Genomic DNA, 19,672 nt, shown 5'->3' on the forward strand with positions numbered 1-19,672 from the left:
AGTCAATGCAAAGGTACATATACCAGAAAAATGATCTGGTTTTCTAGTAAAATTTAGTGTCTAGCAGTTTTGATCTTGTGAGTTTATCCAACTATTACCTCTTCAACCCATACACATTTCTATTTATGCACACCTGGATATTAAATTAATGAACAAGGTACTGTGATCAATACACAACCCACTCCCCTACAATAATACTAATTTTTAAAAAAAAATTGGGATGTAATCCAAAAAATTTCTTAGAGGCATGGCAGAAAAATACTGTATTCTTTTTTTTTTTTGACAAGGTCAGAGCAAATTGGTATACTGTTATGTTTATCCTGAATTTTCATTTTAATAAAACTAGCAAAATATTATTTTAAGTACTAAACACAAAATTTCTACATTAAATAAGAATGCAAACAGAATGCAAATAAACCAGAATACAATGTTATTTATCTACCATGTATACATAGACAATTCTAGTGAAGCTCACTGTTTGCATGGGCTAAATCTCACTAGTTCGCTAAATGTGGTCAGCCAATTAGATACAAAACAATTGTTTATCATAATCCCAGGATGTTCTACTACAATCTAAAACTTCAACTTAGATATATTATGAGAAAAGAGCCTTGTCCCGATATCCAAGTTATTAATTTTGTTCTATTTAATCACAGAATCACAAAATGACAGAACTAAGAGCTGAAAAAAGATTTTAGAAGTGACTTAGTCTAACCAGTATCCAGAGAAGAATCCACTCCACACTAGCACCAACAAGAGATTTGCAGACTTTGCTTGAAGTCCCCCAATGAGAGAGAGGACAGTCTTTCCCAACATGACCCTTCTACTTTGGATTGTCAGGAAGTTTAAGGACAGTTTTTTCCCTTAGTTGGCCTAAATATGCTTCTCTGCAAACCCCACTCACTGCTCCTGTTTCTGTCCTAGAACTGAACACCATATTCCCAGATATGGTTTGATCAGGGCACAAAATCTAGCTGCATTATCCCCCTCCCTCTTCTGGATATTGTGTACCAAGAAATGAAGCCTCCCACCATAGCAGGGCTTCTGGAAGCCATAACCTAACAGCTAACTTGTTTGAAGCTTGCAGTCCAATCATCCCCCTCATCTTTCTAATCTGCTGTGCCTGGGAAGCTAATTTCTTGGACCCAAGGGTAGAATTTTATGCTCACAACTATCCAAATGTTATCCCCTTCAGTCGAACTCATTGTCTTGTCTGTGAAAAGCTTCATGATTTCACCTTTCATCCTGTGCACTCACTAGCTGTCTTTCCAAGCTTTGTTTCACTGGCAAATGGGTAGAGAAGAAAGAGTATATATGCCTTCAACAAAACTATTGACAAAAACACAGAATACCAAAGGGCCAAAAATAGATCACAGAGACAATACGCTAGAGACCTCCACATCATCCAGGGGTTCTGTAACCTAAGGTCTGTGGACTTGAATGTTTTTTAAAATCTGGGGGATACCAGTATCTCAATAAATTGGTCTCCTCTGAAATGCTATGCATTTTATTTCATGTATAAAAACATGACGTCGATAGGTTTTATCAGACACTGCCAAAGGGTCCATGGAATACAAAAGGTTAGAACTCTGCTCTAAGCTACCACCCTTCCTTATGACCAGTTACTAATCTATTAACTCTATCAGTTACCTTAACTGGTTCTACATTACCCACAAGCAAAACATGCTATACTTGATTAAATTTAACATAGGTACCCACCCTCCAACAAACAGAGCAACACTCAAATTTTCTCTCAAACTTTGGGGGGCTAGATTAATCCTGCTAGTTGTTACAGTCTTTCCATCAGGTCAACTATTCGAATCTGCCTGCCATCAAAACTCATTTCTGAAAACAAAGCAAAAATAAACCCAGCAACTTGGATACATGAATGACAGAGGATGTTTATATGTATAATCACTGAGTTTCTCAAGTTTTCCTTCTCCTATTTTGAAGTCCGAGCTTATGCACCAACCCAGGTTAGCCTAACAATATTAACTTATCAAAAATCACTAAGGTAAAAGTAGTTTCTAAACAAATTCTTACAAAAGGTAACTCTCTATAAAAGTAATTTTATAATTAATAATGATGGACTATATCACAGTGATGTAAAAATAAGCCATGTTGAAACAAGAATTTTAATTAAAAAAAAACAACCTGGCTTCAGATGTTTAAACATTTATTACCTTCTGTGTGTAAAATGTTCAACTACCCTTAGACTTTGATCCCTCTTTCAAACATCAAGAAGCATGTCCCACCTTATACTTACATCTAATGTTCCCAAGTCTTTAAGAATTTGTACACTCTAGCTAACCTTCTAGAACCTTCAAACTTTAATCATTCTCTCAATAACTATCCTGCTAAAGATTCGCCCACTCTCCTTCCAAAAAGGACCTTTCTATACCTTAGAAAATGTCAACTAATAGTAACAGTTCAAATTTATGCAGCTCTTTAAGGTCTGCAAACTGCTCCCCTCAAGACTCCCCTTATGATAGGTGAGAAAAGCATCATCCTCATTTTAGAAATAAAGAAATTGTAGTTCTGAGCATTCAGTGACTTGCCCAAAATTACAATTTTAAATGTTTTAGAAGGGACTTAATCACTGTCCTGACTCCTAGTTCTGGACTCATTCCATTAGGCTATATTGTCTCTTTTGATAACACAGCTAGTCAAGGAAGAAAACTCAGAAGAAAGTTTAATTTGGGGATAAGAGAAACTGACTTGACATGCTCACCTTCCTTATGCCGATTGAACAAGATGCTCTGTGCTTTAAGAATCAAAATTATATTTTCCGGATCTGGGCCATCAATTACTTTGGATGATTTTGTACATAAGAATTCATATGCTTTATTTACCTTTTCAAACATATCCTGTAAGGAAACAAAGATAAACAGCACACTTGTTTCACAATGGTGGGAAAATGAGAGTCAAAGTTAAACAAAATACTCTGTGAAAAAATGACCAACTAATGTCATCTTCACCTCATTGGTTATAGGAAGTTACTAAAATAAACTAAAATAAAACAACCGAAAAAATTGTCATTTTCTATGAATACTGGGTTTTTTTGTTGTTATTCATTCCTTTGTCAGTTGAGACCCAATCTGGGGTTTTCTTGGCAAAGATACTGGAATGGCTTGCCATTTCCTTCTCCTGCTCATTTTTATAGATGAGGAAACTAAGGTAAACAGGATGAAGTGACTTGCCCAGGTCACTACAGCTAGTAATTGTCCAAGGCCAGATTTGAACTCATGAAGATGAATCTTCCTGACTCCAGGCCCAGCACTCTATGTACTGCACCACCTAGCTTCCTACGAACACGGGCAAGATAGTATAATAAAAATGTCTTTTGACTCTACTTAACTCTTCAGCAATAAATTATTCTGTACTGTTATCACAAAGACTTTGTAGAAATGTGTTGTTTTTAAGGAATTTCAAGCATAATACAATTATAGCTATAACACAAATAAATGCAGACTTCTCAAGTAAAAAGCAGCATAGCACAGCCACTAGGAAAGCGGCCTCCAAGGCAGAGAGCCACAGGTACAAGTCACCTGAGCTCTCACTGGCCAAGGAAACTATTAGACCATAAACTATAGGGCAGGAGATAATTTGTACTGTTAGAGAGTGTTTCCTCATCAGCAGTTCCTATACCAAGTCACAAGGATGTCCAAAAAAGGAAAGGAAATATCTAATGCCATACACATTCCCTACCAACCCATCGCGATGTGTCTATGTGGCATTAGATATGTGTCACATATATGTTTATAACTGCTGCTCAAAAACAAAGTGCCACTAGCACTATGTATTACAACTAAAAGGTAAAGGTATGTGGGGAAATAGGTGCAGAAATGAATGTAATATAAATTCAAAAACAAAATTAAATGTTTCAAATTGTTTTCATTAAAGATCTGGACTAGAGTGATAGCAACATGGAAAGAAAGAAATATGAAAGTTTACAGGATGAGAAAGCAACAGAACTTATCAAATGACTGAAGTTTGATGGAGGAGGGGCCAGATGAATGGGTCGTGAGTGGGTCAATGAAGCAACACGTTGGCTCTACTTTTTTTTTTTTTTAAAGCAGGCTGCTCTCATATATGTTTTATAAAAACATTTAGAAAACCAAAAGTAATCTCCAGGTGGCACTGATTTTTGTCTGAAAGATACTTCTCTACCAACCCTTTATTAAATTGAGTACTTATTAATGTAACTGCAGGCTGACATTGATAGAAAGAAAGAGAGTGTACAGATTACTAGTCTCAAATGATGGATGGATACAATAAGCATTTATTAAGCACCTACTATGTGCCATGCACTGTACTAAGTGCTTTACAATTATTATCTTATGAGATACTCACAACAACCCTGGGAAGTAGGTGCTATTATTATCATCCCCATTTTACAAATGGGAAAATGAAGCAAACAGGGTGCTCAAGTAACGTGGCTGGGGTCACACAGCTAATCAGAGTCTGAGGTCACATTTGAACTCAGTTCTTCCTGACTCCAGGTCCCAAGCTCTGTGCACTGTGGCACCTCCTAGCTGCTCCTAGCAGTTACACATGAAGATGGGGAATAAGATTAATGTGTATAAACTACAAAATTACAATTTCATCTACATGTTTGGTGAAGATAGAACAAGTGTTGAATGACTGAATCGAAACACCCAGATTTGCTTCAAGAGTACCTACCCTCCCTTCGGGATTCTTGTCAGGGTGATATTTCTGGGCCAGTCTGAAGTAGGCTTTCCTGATCTTGCTCTCTTCATGCCTGTAAAATGGTATTTCACAAGTGTATCAACACACAAGAACACAAAAAGTCACCAACTTTTGGCAAAGGATATTTGGTGGAAATGTTTCCTGTTGTTACCATTTCTATGAGGCTACAAACTTAGTCACTCAAGATTTCAAAACTTTTTGCCTTTGACAGCTAGTACCTTTAGCACACAATACTGCTCCTCTAGTGAGTACTTCATAAACGCTTTTTCATTCATTTGTCAAAGACTGACAATATAATTGATGTGGCTAAATGGAGATTACCAGCTTCACTAAAAATTACAAGCTTCACATAAACAAAGAAACTGTGATGGTTAGCAAACATAAATTTCAAAACGTGAACACTTGTGCAATGAATTTCTAGTTAGCCTCTCCTACCACTCTATGACTATCTCTCTCTCCCTCTCTTACACACACACACACACACTGCGATTCAAAGAACAGAAGAGAGTAAAAATATTTTCAAAAGGGGGAGGGGGGAATTTAAAAACAAGGACCAATGCCTTAATTCTAAGATACAGTATATTTTGTATTAGTAAGATTAAAAAAGTACAATTCATTAGTTACTAAATTACAAAAATAAAATACTTCCATTTTAAGTTATAGAACATTATTACACAAGTAACTACGTTAAGTGCCTGGGTACAATGCACTAGAAATCCAGAAGAAGGAGCTTGTCTAACAGGGGATATGACCTGTTTACCATCAGATAGTTTGCAAAAATGGGATAAATGCAAAGGAGAAAAGGTTTATGAACAATCCGATGAAGGGAGAAATTGCCTTTGGCTACAAGGCTTTCAGTAAGATTCCTCCCCCCTGATCTGAGCCTTAAAGGAAAGGCTTGCATGCAGCAAGGGGAAGAGGGAAGAGAAGGGTCTATTCAGGATCAGACCCAGTGGGGGCATGGGTGTGAAAAGGAGCAAAAGAACAGAAAACATTTCTGGTTTGGCTGAAGCAGAAAATATGTTTAAAGAAACTGCATGAAAAAGCATGAAAAGCATGAAAAAAGGTGTGGCCAACACTTATACTTGATTTGGTAGGAAAAATCAATCAAATGATCAATCGACATTTACTAAGTGGCTACTATGTGCCAAACACTATGCTAAGGGCTGAGGACTCAGAAAGAGGCAGGATGGTCTCTATCCTAAGAACTTTACAATTTAACAGGGGTGACAATATGCAAACACATACATACAGAGCAAACTATACACAGCATAAATAGGAAATAGCAGAAGGAAGGCACTAGAACAAAGAGGAGTTAGGGAAGGCTTCTTGTAGCTGGGAGGTCCATAGGCAGAACAGAAAAGGGAGAGCATTCCAGGCATGGAGGAAAGCTAGAGAAAATGCACAGAGCTAAGAGATGTAGGGTCTTGTTGGTGGAAAAGCCAGAAGGTGAGTTTCACTGAACTGAAGAATATTAGTACATGTCGAGGAGTAAGGTGTAGGAAGACTGGAAAGGTAGGAGGGGACTAGACTATAAAAGGGCTTGGACAAGAGAAACTGGGTGATGGGAGTGGGAAATGGGGTTTGGACAATGACTGATAGGAGTTCAGAATCATGGGGATGTAAGGGAATGACTAGGTATGAGAATGTGTATCACTGAGGGATGGGTGCTCCTCTTTCCAAGAGATTGGAGAAAGGGCTAGAGACAAGCTCATCATGAGATGGAAGGCATCCAGTCAGATGGATGGTCCTTTTTCACTATTCCTCTTCCCTCTGAAAGGTGGACTTGAGACAGGAAAAGGGTTCAGCAGATCAAAGGTGAACCTGCATAGCAAGAGAAAGGGTTGGGGGTGGGTATAAGATTAAAAAGGTGGAGGGAGAGGTGTGTGAAGAGGTTATGAAGGGCTTTGAATGCCAAATAGTACATCATATGTAATATAGAAAGTGAAAGGGGGCTACTGTATTTTATTGAATTGGGGGGGGGGGGGGGGGGGGGGGAGAAGAGGTCAAACAGGCCTGAGTATAAAATGGTCAGATCTGAACCACAAAAACCTAAGTTAAGGAGACCAACCAGCAGGCTATTGAGATAGTCTAGGCATGAGGTGATGAGGGCATGGTTTAAGGTGGTGGCTGTGTCAAGAGAAGAACAGGGGATGTATACTTAAGTTGTGAGTCTGGGAGGATGGTGGCACCCTTGATGTAATAAGAAAGTTAGGAAGAAGGTATAGTTTGGGGGTTAAAACAATGAGTTCAGCTGGGACATGTTGAGTTTAAGATATCTATGGGATATCCCAGTTTCAAAGGTCAAACAAGTAGTTGGAGATGTTAAGTCGGGAGGTTAGGAGAAATGTTAAGACTAGATAAGTAGATCTGAAAATCATCAGCAAAGAGATAATTTAATCTATGGGAGGTTATGAGATCACCGAATACTGGAGAGAGGAGAGAGCCTAGGACACAGACTTGGTGTGACCTGGACAAAGACCCAGCCACGGACACCGAGAAGTGATGAAACAAGTAGAACTGCCAGGATAGAACAGTGTCATGGAAACCTAGAGAAGAGGGTCTTTAACAGGGTCAAAGGCTGCAAAAAGGTCAAGGAGGAGGGCCAAGAAAAAGCCATTTGATCTGGTAACTAAGAGAACTTTGGTAACTTTGAAAAGTTTAGTTGAATGATTAGGCCAAAGGCCAGATTTCAGAGTTAAGAAAAGAGAGGAAAGGAAGTGCAAGTGATCATAGTAAATGGCTTTTTCAAGAAGTTTAGCTACAAAAGGGAGGAGAGATATGGAATGACAATGAGCATGGATGGACGGATCAAATGAAGGTTTCCGTGGATGAGAGAGACATGGGCATGTCTATATGTAGCAGAGGAATGGCCAACAGACAGGGAGAGATTAAAAATTCAGTCAGAAAGGATGACAGAGAAGCAATGTGTTGGAGAAAACAAGACACAGTGGGATCACCCAGGCAGGTAGAAGGGTATCTGTTCATGTGAAATGGGCCCAAGGAGGAAACAGTGATCTGGGGGATGTGAAATAGGGAGAAAGAACAGAGAGCTGTCACTAAAGAGCCTTAAAGTTTTTCAGTGAAATATGAAACAAGGGTCTTAGGTGAGAAGGTTGAGGGCAGGGGGAGGGGAGGAGAAGGAGGCAGCTACATGAGGATTAAAGAGGGAACCTAGCCACTGTGTTAAGACAGTGGATTGGGGCAGCTAGGTGTCACAGTGGATAGAGCACCAGTCCTAGAGTCAGGAGGACCTGAGTTCAAATCCAGCTTCAGACACTTGACACTTACTAGCTGTGTGACCCTGGGCAAGTCACTTAACCCCAACTGAAAAAAACAAAAATACAAGACAGTGGATTAATTAGGGAAGTGTAAAATAACTGCTTTGCCATGGTGATGGTGCAGTTGAGATTATGTAACACAAATTTTTAGTGGACCCTAAATTGACCCAGTCAGCACAGATTAAGAAACTAGAAGGTCAGTGTGTTTGAAAGACTATTTAATATGTATGCTGAAGTCCCCTAGTATGAGGGCAGAGTTGGGGAGGGCTGAAAGACTACGGGCCAGGTATGAACTCGTTGAGTAAAGAAGGGGAGTGTCAGGGAAGTCAATGGATAACAGACCACAATTTGACTGGGTGGTTAATATGGACTGAATCAACTTCAAAAGGTCAGCACTTACTGAGTGATGGTGGTAGTCAGCCAAATGGGGAGGCAAGAGTCAAAGATGGCATCAGTATTGATAGTGCTACTATGAATAGAAATTAATGTTAAGGAAGCCACTTTGGAAAGAAGGAGGGTGGTGGAGTTAAATTTGGGACATGCTCAGCCTGAGTTATGAGCAGGAGAGCATTCTGCAAACTTGAAAGCTTTATATAAATCTGAATTACTGTTATCCAGGTAGAGCTGTTCAGCAGAAATGTAACTCTAAGAAGAGGTCAGAAATGGAAATTTGGGAGTCACTTACATAGGTCATAACTGAAGACAGAGGAGTAGATCAAAATTCCCCAAAAGAAAGGCCAGATAACATGTACTACTAACATTCTTAACAACTAATCTTTCATAAACTCTTCTGTAATTTAGGCTTGTTGCTACTAAATCTCACATTTACAAACTTCAATATAAAAATCATCATCTCTATAAAGATAAAATTCAAATAAATCATAACGGTAATAAGAAATATTGAGGTTATATAAACAAACATTTCTGGTAAGAAATCTCAAGTGTGAAACCAGATCAATAACTTCAGGTGTAGAACTATCTCTAGGTGGTAAAGCCACATTATAACTAAAACAAAAATAATCTGTTGGTTTTGCTATAAATGAGGGTGTTTTTGACATTGTTTTACTTTTCAGAAACTATTAGCAAAAAAATTAGTGCTAAGTGAACTATTAATGACTATAATATTAATTATTAACTTACTGTCCCTGTCCATTAGGGAGATTAAGCACTTCATAAGCATCATCTATTGACATTATAGGTGGTTTTTTTTCTACTTCCTTCTTCCAGGCATCAAGGGTATCTTTCAGAAGCTTCACCTTGGAAATAAAATGTTTCATTTTCATGCTATTAAAATGGGGATGAAATTGTATACTTTGAAAATACATTCATAAAAAATTTAATTTATACATCTAGTTTGCTCAATTAGGGAATCATAACTGACCATTAAAATTAGATATTTAGCAGCAAACAGTAAAAGGAAGGGGAAGAGAAGAGGGACAATGGTCCATGTGTTACGCATTGTATTCCTTCAGTTCAAAGAAATGTTAAGATTTCATCCTCAAAAAGGAAAAATAGCATTATATAGCTAAAGCTCTTAAAAGTAAGGAATTTTTTAAAGTGTGCTGATTTTTCCAGTTTTAATAAATGTAGGCCACAGATATTCCTATTAATTGTAGCTGCTTTAATACCACTGTACTAATGTTAAATTAAGTGCAATATTTTAGTGTCCAAATTGCTTAAAAAAAATCATTTGCAAGATGCCATATGCTATTATTCACGTGTCCAAATGCAAATATATATACTTCACAAAATTTGAAATATTTGACTAAATCAACACTCAAGTGTGAATATCCAAAGAATCCTGTAAAAACATAATTATACAGATGACTGTCATACAGATGACACTATTACTGCCTTGGCACATGCAATGCAGTTCAGGATCCAATGACCCTGAGGTTGGTCACACTCATAAATAAGGTGAGAACAACTACAGCTCAAGGCGAAGCCCAAGACAGAGATGTGTATCTTGCAAGACAGCAGACACAAGTCAGCATGGGCCCTGAAGCCTGGCTTACTCCAACCCTGCAGTCTAAGCAGCACTCAGAGCCATCTCTTGGCCAGCCCATGAAGTTAGAGTGCCTCCTTAAGGCCAGAACCAATGGCCCACCCAACTCTTAGAGTGGCTGTTTACTTGCATTATGCATGAAATCATGTCTATATTTTGATTTTGTCCATATTGTTATTGTCAAAATAACAAAGGATATAAAAACTCATTTAAAGTGGATCTTGGGACAACAATATTAACATAATAAAAAAATTGAACAGTGCTGAATTTTTAAGAAGGAGGAAATACTTTCATATAACTGATTGCCCAAAGGTCATGATTTGAAGAGACATAAGATCATTCATTGACTTACTGGATCTTTAATTGGCCAGTCTGGAAATCGGAGCGTATCACAAAGATGTTTGAGGTAATAAATATTACAAAAGAGTTCATTCTCTAACTGTGGATAGTTGATAACAGGAATAGGACAATACTGATAAAGTGCTCTTGTGTTACTCTGAAGGCGTGGAGTGAAGTCAGCAAGATGAGCAGCAATCTTCTCAATCATGAGGCGCCTGTAAGTTATATTAATTATTCAAAAATCTCACAAGATTATTTCCTTAGAGATGAATACATATAACAACTACCATTAACTACACAGATCAGTAGACTAAACACACCACTAATCTAAGACATGATTACAAAAGCCCACAAATGAACACTTGGAACATACTAAACTGTGTCAAACCCCAAAATGCCTTTAAATACAGATAAACAGTTATCCCTTCCACATCGTGGGGGTTTAAGACCACGGCACCCCCACAATCTGGAAAATCCACACAGAATTTTTTGGCACTCTCTTTGCACCAAAGAAGTAGTCTGAATTTTTTTGGTCATAAGCAGTGTGTCATCTACTGGCCTATCTGTGTTGTCTGTGGCTTCCACAAAACTCTCAAAAATTCCCATTTAATTTCTTAGGCTGACCCACAATATATTGAAACCTCAATGGGTAAAGTCACAATGTGGAAGAGATAACTGTACTATAATTTGTGTGCCTATGTCTGTGTATCAATGAAGGATGTTACAAAAGCAGCACAATTCCCATAGGCCTCTACATAGGAAGTCAAGTTAATAACTGTCTAATACTCTAGCTAAAAATTCCCCCACAATCTATTTCTTTAGGATGTATGAGATGTGCATGTGTGTCTGCCTAAAGGCTGCATTATGTTACCAATAAATTCACCTACCAGTAATAATTATATTGGGTCTAAGTAGAAAGAAGTTTATGGTCCTGCCAAACATAATATGTAGTACACAATAGAGCTTGCTGACTGAGTTTCAACTAATTATTACGGTGATTCTTACCATGTAATCAGTAGAAATAAACATTTTAATATGCAAAAAATTAAAGTAGGCACCAAGCACAGTCATAAATTTATGAATCAAGCACATGAATAGAAAACAAATGACAAATTACCTCATTTCACTGCTCCAGATAGCTTCTGGAGTATCAAATTCTCCTAGAAAAATCTCAGAAAATTTTTCTGGTTCATAATTTTCTAAATAGCATACCATTGCTTCAGGGAGGATATGCCCCAGTATACTTCTTTGGACAATATCTTGCCCTTTTGTCTAAGGAAAAAAAAAAAAAAGACTCAATTACATAAGAGATGAATTTGCCCTGAAATCCTTAAACTTAAAAACTTGAAATGAGTATAAGTTTAAGCACTTTAAGGTTTGCAGACACTTGACATGTATTATTATATCTCCTTTGACCCTCACAATGACCTTGTGAAGTAGCTATTATCCCTCCCTTACAGATGAGTAAATTGAGCCTCAGAGGATGTACTTACCATGTGACTTCCCATGGTTACATAACTAGTAAGTAAGTGCCTGAAGCAGAACCCAAGCCTGGCTCTTCCTTGTTCCCCTCCTGGGGCTTACCACAATGTCTCTTTTGAGTATATCATTTGGCTGGAACCAGTTGCCTTTTGAATTTTGCAATTACTTAGAACCATGGAAAAACCACGGAAAACCTTGCAATGATAATGTACTTCTTAGTGTATGTCTAAGGAAAGTAACAGATGCAGCAGTCCCAGCAGGCCTCCCTGTGAGCTCAGCAGTCCTAGGGAGCCCTTGCTTAGCTCCCAGGAGGTTGGCTGGATCTTCCAGAGTTTGCCCTGACTCTCTCTCAATCCAGCACACCTCTAACAAGCAAGACTGTTGGAGCCAGGAAGTGCAGTCAGTTTTCAGGAAATAGTAGCTTTGGTATGAAGTTCCAGGTGTATCATACTAAGTAAAATCACATTCCCATCTTCTACAACTGTCATCAACTGTCTTTATCAACCTTCCATCAGGTCACTATATGTCAAAACAGGGACACTTGCCAGCCCTAATTTATCCTGCTGAAATTATAATAGGAAAGGCACCTCAAAACAACTTTCTTGCCTTCACAGATAAGGATAAAAAGCATTTTCTATGGTTTCCATTTATGGACATTTTTTAAAAATGCAGGCAAAGGAGAAAAAAGGTACAAGGAAGGTATTTATGCCCTCTGACTGAATCCAAACCTCATCACACGATTACTCACTTTCTAATAAATTTACAAAATTCAACATCTGTTAGACTTCCAGATGAAATATGACTTGCCTCCCTTTTAAAGAAAATCTTACTACTTTGGTTAAGTTTAGGTTTACATCACAAGAGCTGCATGATAAATGAGAAAACATTTATGAATGCAATTTTAGGCTAATTCCTAAACACACAAATCCTAAATTCTTGTGTTTGTGTTCCAGTATATGCATATGCTAAAAAAGGAGAAAGACAGGTAGGGGCAGGGATACCCACTGACAGCAATCACTACACAGTGATTGATGGACTCAACAGCTATAACTGAAGGAGAGTGGGCCCTTTTTTCCCCAAGAGGGCTCCTATCAAGACTCTTTTCTGGTTCTACTACGATTCTCTTACAACTTGACATTTGTCCAAGGAGGCCAGACTGCCACTCAAACGCAGTCTTAATTGAGCACCACAAACAACATGTTGATGATTCTTTCCTGATAGCCCTATAGTGATGACAATGTTTTAAACTGCTGTGGTTTAGGACTTTAATGACAGTGATCCTATTGATAATGAAGTGATTTTTTTGTTGAGAAGAGCTGGGCGATGGGACTGAAGAGCATACTCAAGATGTTAAACATGTCCTTGGAGGGCCCTGGTCTTTGCCGGTCTAGAGGCTAGTACAGGAACTGCACTGCGGAAGTTAGTGTAGTTTGATTTGGTGCCTTAAACTGAATAGACCCCAGGTATCTGCCAGCCTGGTTGTGAGGTATGTAGGAAAACTAAGGTGAGGATAAAAGAGAAAATGTGTAGAATTGTCTGGGTGGGGTGGGGAAGGGAGGATTGTAACTCAGCATCTGAAGGGCATACTTCTTTCAATTACGAGTTATCAGATTATCTCTTGCATGCCAGGCACTGTGCTAGGTGCTGGGAAGATAAAGTCAAGAATGTAAAAGTCCCTATCCTTAAGGAACCTATATTTTATTCAGGGAAACATGTATACAAATAAGCACAAAATGTACACAAAGGGATATGTGATGTAACTGATAATGAGATTCAGCCAAATCACAGATAAGAATAAACAGCTTAAAGGAAAAAAAATTGAGGGGATGCAGATTGGAGGGACTAACGAATTTCTCTTAGCAGTAAGAAATTTTAAAATTTCTTTCATATAATGCATCAAATCAGCTAGACTCCCATGGAGATGTGAAATGGCAAACATGGAAGGAAAATGAGGAAAGATAAATTTAGTCGGATTCTAGAATGGAAATTTTGTCATCTCAAACTTGTTTTTTTGTTTTTGTTTTTGTTTTTTTTTTTTACTAATACAGTTCTGGTAAGAATGAAACAGGGGCGAGGCACCTGTGGCCTCCGGGCCATATGTGGCCCTCGAGGTCCTCAAGTGCGGCCCTTTGACTGAATCAAAATTTTACAAAAGAAATGCCCTCAATAAAAGGATTTGTTCTGTAAAACTTGGACTCAGTCAAAAGGCCGCACCCAAGGACCTAGAAGGCCGCTTGTGGCCTCATGGCTGCAGGTTCCCCATCCCTGGACTGAAATATTAACCTACCTTTTTCATGAACGTTTTAGCTGTATTTTGGATTAAGCTTGCATACTCTATACCAGGACACATCTTCATGTCTCATATTAAGGGGATGGGAGAGGGATAAGCATTTATTAAATGCCTACCATGTGGGAGGTACTGTGCTAAATGCTTAGGAAATGTTACATTTGAAATTTATATCTAAATAATTCTAAAAATAAAAGTCAATAGTACTTCTGCTATTGTTTTGCATTCTTCTAGACTCTATTTGAGATTAAAAGTAAAAATATTTTAAGAAATACTTTAGATTTCATTGAAAAATAAACTTATCCGGCACAGCCAAGAAATACAGAATGAAATATGTGAATTTGGTCAAAGAGATATTGGGTAAATGGAGTTTTGCCATTTTTAACAATTAGAACACAATAGAATATATTGAACACTTCAAATATAATAAGCATTTTAATAATAATATTTACCCATGATTCATTAAGATCTTAAGAATGCTTTTAGGTCTTCAGATGTATGGAAATGACCATAAATAAAAATTTCTGGCCAATATAAAGCAGCACCTAACTTATTTTTGGTTGATACTGTTATGCATCCAATGAGCAGGAGGCAGAAAGGAGCTAAATTCAAACCCAAATCAGCTGTGTGACTTTGGATGACTCATGTTCTCTCCAGCAGCCACACCTGTTGAGCTCTCCCAGTGGAGGACAAGACCCACACCGCCCACCTCACAGTCTTGCTGGAGAGGAAGCACTTTGCAAACCTCAACCCACAGTCCCAAACGACAAAGTAGTGGGCTTCATTTAACTTTCTACTTCTTAGTAATAGAACAGCATCACCCAGGTTTGCAAAATTCAAAGAATTTCCCGCTGTAATGTGACTGAAAATCTCTGGTTTTAACCTATTTTTGTGTTATAGACCCCGTTCGCCCTGCCTCTACCAGCCCCTAATAGTCTGGGTGAAGTCTATGGATCCCTTCTCAGAAAAAGATTCTAAAATGTATAAAGCAAAATACACATTACAAAGGAAACCAATTATACCGAAATACAGTTATGGAAATATTTAAAAATCAAGGTCATTGACCCCAGATTAAGCACCCCTGGATTAAAGGATCTCTAAGGCCTTTCTAGTTTGAAAGTGCTGTAATTCACATCCTTCTAAGAAAAATGAAAACTATGTGCGGACAGCTGAGAACTGGCAGATATCTAAATGCACTTTCTACTAGAACTCTGGCATTAATGATTATTATTACCAGTACAACAATAACTTTTTTAATTACATTAAAGATAGTTGAAATCTTGATAAGCCCTAATGGAATTTGTAAAAATTATGCAGATTTACAAAAACAACTTAATCTTGTATAAGCAGAGGTACAGATTTCATCCTCTGAGATGTGAAACTGTACCAATTTTCATTTGAGACATTAGTGTTAAATTACTATATTAAATAAAGCAACAAAGCAACACTTCACAGAAAAAGACAGGGAGATATAAACCCCAAAGAAAGTCATTGTTCCCCTTTCTTAATACTTAGGGTGGTAAATAATATGTGTGCATGTGTGTGTATTTATGTATGTGTGTGTATATATACATATATACATACATACATACAGAGAGAGAGAGAGAGAGAGAGAGAGAGAGAGAGAGAGAGAAAGCCCAAACTATTTCCTCATTGTAAAGTTTTATATCCTGAAAACAACTAAAAATCCTTACTTACCTCTTCAGATTTGAAGGCCTGTTTGGTATGTGTATACTTTAAAAACCTAGGGAGCAAAAAGAAATCACCTATTAGATCTAAAAATTAACTTACATTTTGGCAATTTTAGCTTTTAAAGGAGATTCTTTTTTTTTTTTTATATGTGGAATATGAACAAAGTTAACAGGAATGCAATCATTCCACCTATCTAAAAATGAGTTTCAAGTTAACTTAAGAATCTGACAGAAAAAGGACAGATACCCTGTTCCAATAACATGTTTAGATAAATGTGCATCCTTGTACCTTGCAATAGGAAGTACATTGGATCCTGTATACATCATGATAAAGAAAAATGCTCCGCTAAGATAAAGACGAGGTAACTGTGGATTATCTTGCATGATGTGGTATAGTAAAATGGCCACCTTCTCAACAAGAATAGGATCAAAAGTCATCAGCAGCTAAAAGAGACAGAGTTGTTTTAGTTAGGATTATTTTAGTTATCAGGCTTATTTTAAAAAGCTTAAGAAATCCACTCAATCAAAAATGAAAGTTGATGTAATGCTAATAGTTCATTTGTGAGAGGTCATTAGAAATAAGCTAAGCTTTGGCAATTACCTCTGTCTGTTAGCTCTCAACTTGACTGAAGTTCTGTTGTGTTGCTTATAGATAGCAACTAAAGCATCCCTGAAATAAAATTTAGAACAATCCCAAACATACCACCTGCAATCATTTTTCAGACCTGGGTACAGTGGTTCTTGCACATGGGTTTTCCTAATGAGAAAAGACTGGCAGGCTGACAAAAGCAAGAGGAAATGGGCCTGGGCACCATGTTCCCTTCAGCATGGTTGCAACCAGTGTGGCTCATGTTAGTGAACAACAGCCTAATCTGGCGGAGCAGGTCATCATCTCCTATTATAAGAGGTTCAGCTAAGAACTCTGAAGACAAGACTGTAAACTTTAAGGCATCTTTTGAAAACAGGACATCCCTGATAATTCTAACCTACAATGCTAATACTTTAAAGTTAAAGCGTTAATACTTTAAGTTATTCTACTTTCCAAAAGAGTGGCAGAGTAGACACAAAGCTAGACTTGGAGCCAGCATGATTGGAGTCCAAACTGTACCTAAGACTTGTATTAGCTTTACGACCTTGGGCAAGTCACTTAATCTCTCTTGGCCTCAATGTCCTCATGTGTAAGATAATAACAGAACACACCTCACAAAGTTGTTATGAGAATCATATGAAATAATGTATGTCAAAGTGCTTTGTAAACCTTAAAGCCCTACAGAAAAACTGAGTTATTAATGAATAAACAAGACTTTCATTGATTTTTATCTCTGAATATATCATAAATAAAAACAAGTACTTGTCAAGTTGACTGTTAGAAATAAAATTTACTGATGATGCATTTCTGGATTTTTTTCTCCCAATACTTGTTACCAAACAAAATGCTACCAGGCAAACCAAAAAGCACTAGCCCCAATGTAGTACTGAAATAGTAATAACATGAAAGACAAAATGCTATTAACAGAGTTACCTCTTATTACACTTATTTCCAATGCTGGGTGCCAGAATGTACCAAAAATACCCAACCTCTGCCCTACACATACTCATAACCACAGAAGACAGGAAGAAAAGACAAACGATCATATTAACTCTTTAAATAGTTCATTTATCTAGAATGCTGATTATACATAAGCATATACAATTAATATCAAAAGAATTTAAACTAAATAATTAAATTAATAACCAAGCTGTAAAGTTAGCCAAAACACTCTCAAATGTCAATGAAAGACAAATGTTATCCAGGACTTGAGTTGTTTCCATACTGATTAATGTAGCAAAATGAAAGGACTAAAAAGTCTACCTTTAAATATCCTCAGGGGGGAAACGCTCAATAGCTTTTAATTTGAAAACACAAACAATACCCACCTCTGGACAGAGAAGTGACCCAGCTTTCAGAAAGACAATATTTTTGGACATGGCCAATGCAGGAATTTGTTTTGCTTGGTTACACATTAGAGATCAGGGTTTTGTTTTTCTTTTTTTCAGTTTGGGGTGGCAGGGGAAAAGAGGGGAGAGGTGGAAAGAGAAAATAAGTGCTTTTTAATTAAAAAATAATAATAAAAGGAAATAAGCAACTTACCTGAATAATATGGGGAAGGCAAGTATTGTCTGACAACAACCGTTTTACTCTGGGCAAAGGCCTTATAATGGCATTATCTTGATCCCTAAAAAATGTTTATTTAAGTCAATATTAAATTCACTCAATGAAAGTGATATTTACACAGCCTACATCACTGTACCAGGCAGAAAGCATGTTATCTTACTTTTTCATTTTTAATGAAGACTAAGTTCTCATGGTGGGGGGGGGGGGGGCAGGGAACATGATTAGGTTCTTTGATTTAATCTATCTGGCTACTGAATGAAACTTCACTTCCTTCCATAAGATTTCCTTGCAAATGAGTAACCTAGAAGAGCCAAAGACTCTTTTTATTATTTATTAAATTTGGTGCTATCCAATAAGCTTCAATGATTTTTTCCAAAGGCTGTATGTATCAGGTCCTAATGCTAAATTTAGACCCTAACTACCCTCAATATTTATTAACTCCTTTCAAATATTAATTTATAAATACTATCTGTAAAAAAAAAGTAACAAGGACCTCAGATTTTACCAAAGGTACTGGAAGTATGTATCAACATTTCTTTCAAAAGTTTAAAAGAATTCTTACAGATTAAAACGTTTTTCCTCTACTGCAAGTATGTCAGAGTACATTTTGTCTGTGGCTGTAATTTCAACTTCTCCTTCTGAAAGGATATTACTACTTTAGGTCATATCATCCATGCAACTGGTAGTTTACCAAGCTCTGATGAGCTGAATATAATTCTGGAATCACACTACTGATGACGTCATTAGCCTCTGTTACATGGTAAACATGCACAAAAACGGTAAAGGACGACAAGTGTCACTGACTCAAATGTGGAAACATTACTGGATGACATTTACCTGCTTGGAAAGTATCCACACATTGTGATCAGCATGTTGAGGATAAGTGTAGCAAGGTCAGTTTCATTCAGTACAGCCTGTCCAGTGGCTAACACACACCATTTAAGTTGGGGTATAACTTGTAAAGGTCGCCATCCATCCATGCCCTGAGCCCAACATCGGGTTTTTGGATTCAACAGTCCCTTGGTCCACAATTCTTGCATCTAAATGGATAGTATTTTATTTTACTTATTTTTTCCAATTACATGTAAAGACAATTTCATTTTTTATATGAAATTTTAAATTCCAAATTTTCTCCCTCCCTCCCTTCCTCAACTCCTCCTTCCCTAAGATAGGAAGCAATTTGATATAGATTATATGTGTTCTTGCATCTAAATGAAGAAATGTTTTGTTCATTACAAATGGAAAATTAAAGCTAAATTAAAATCTCTTTGCTGGCAATTAATTTGCTTATCTTACACTGACTACTACCTACAAATATTTAAGTGTTTACCACTTTGGCAAATATGCTTTTCTTCTCAGATGTAAAATGATTCTCCTTATTAAGACATCTGGACTTTTAAAAACATTTAGATTCAACTGGTTCATTTAGGAACACTGGGGTCCACGTTGACATTCCTTCCTCCTCCTCGTTGCCATCGACACCATCCTGGTCATACTCCCCTCACTTCTATCTCATTCTAGGCTATTACTTCTCCAATTCCATCCTCAATCAGTTTCCTAAACAATTTTCATGTTACTCTTCGGAAAAGAAAAACATACACAAAAAAAGCCCACTATGGTCCCTAATTTCTCACTTAAAAATCTTGCTTACACAATTTCTCTGTCTGGATTTTAAAGCTTTTAATAATCTGACTCTAAAGCCAAGACTCCTATTGTTGAGCT

At 37.3% G+C, this 19,672-nt stretch overlaps 1 protein-coding gene across 4 annotated transcripts in view; it reads right to left on the reverse strand.

Annotated features, from left to right (window-relative positions):
• DNAJC13 (DnaJ heat shock protein family (Hsp40) member C13) overlaps positions 1 to 19,672 on the reverse strand; it is a 127,970-nt gene that overhangs the window by 42,690 nt on the left and 65,608 nt on the right. For all 4 annotated transcript variants that reach the window (XM_027872101.1, XM_027872102.1, XM_027872100.1 and 1 more), the window contains 9 exons: positions 18,788 to 18,990; positions 17,927 to 18,011; positions 16,085 to 16,239; positions 15,803 to 15,848; positions 11,453 to 11,607; positions 10,349 to 10,550; positions 9,132 to 9,247; positions 4,684 to 4,762; positions 2,732 to 2,867 (listed from right to left, as the gene is read on the reverse strand). In XM_027872101.1, the coding sequence (XP_027727902.1) occupies positions 2,732 to 2,867; positions 4,684 to 4,762; positions 9,132 to 9,247; positions 10,349 to 10,550; positions 11,453 to 11,607; positions 15,803 to 15,848; positions 16,085 to 16,239; positions 17,927 to 18,011; positions 18,788 to 18,990 (1,177 nt within the window). The remainder of the gene's footprint in view (positions 1 to 2,731; positions 2,868 to 4,683; positions 4,763 to 9,131; positions 9,248 to 10,348; positions 10,551 to 11,452; positions 11,608 to 15,802; positions 15,849 to 16,084; positions 16,240 to 17,926; positions 18,012 to 18,787; positions 18,991 to 19,672) is intronic.

The sequence above is a fragment of the Vombatus ursinus genome, unplaced genomic scaffold (assembly GCF_900497805.2).
Source record: "Vombatus ursinus unplaced genomic scaffold, bare-nosed wombat genome assembly UNPS02014799.1, whole genome shotgun sequence".
NCBI classification, from domain to species: domain Eukaryota; kingdom Metazoa; phylum Chordata; class Mammalia; order Diprotodontia; family Vombatidae; genus Vombatus; species Vombatus ursinus.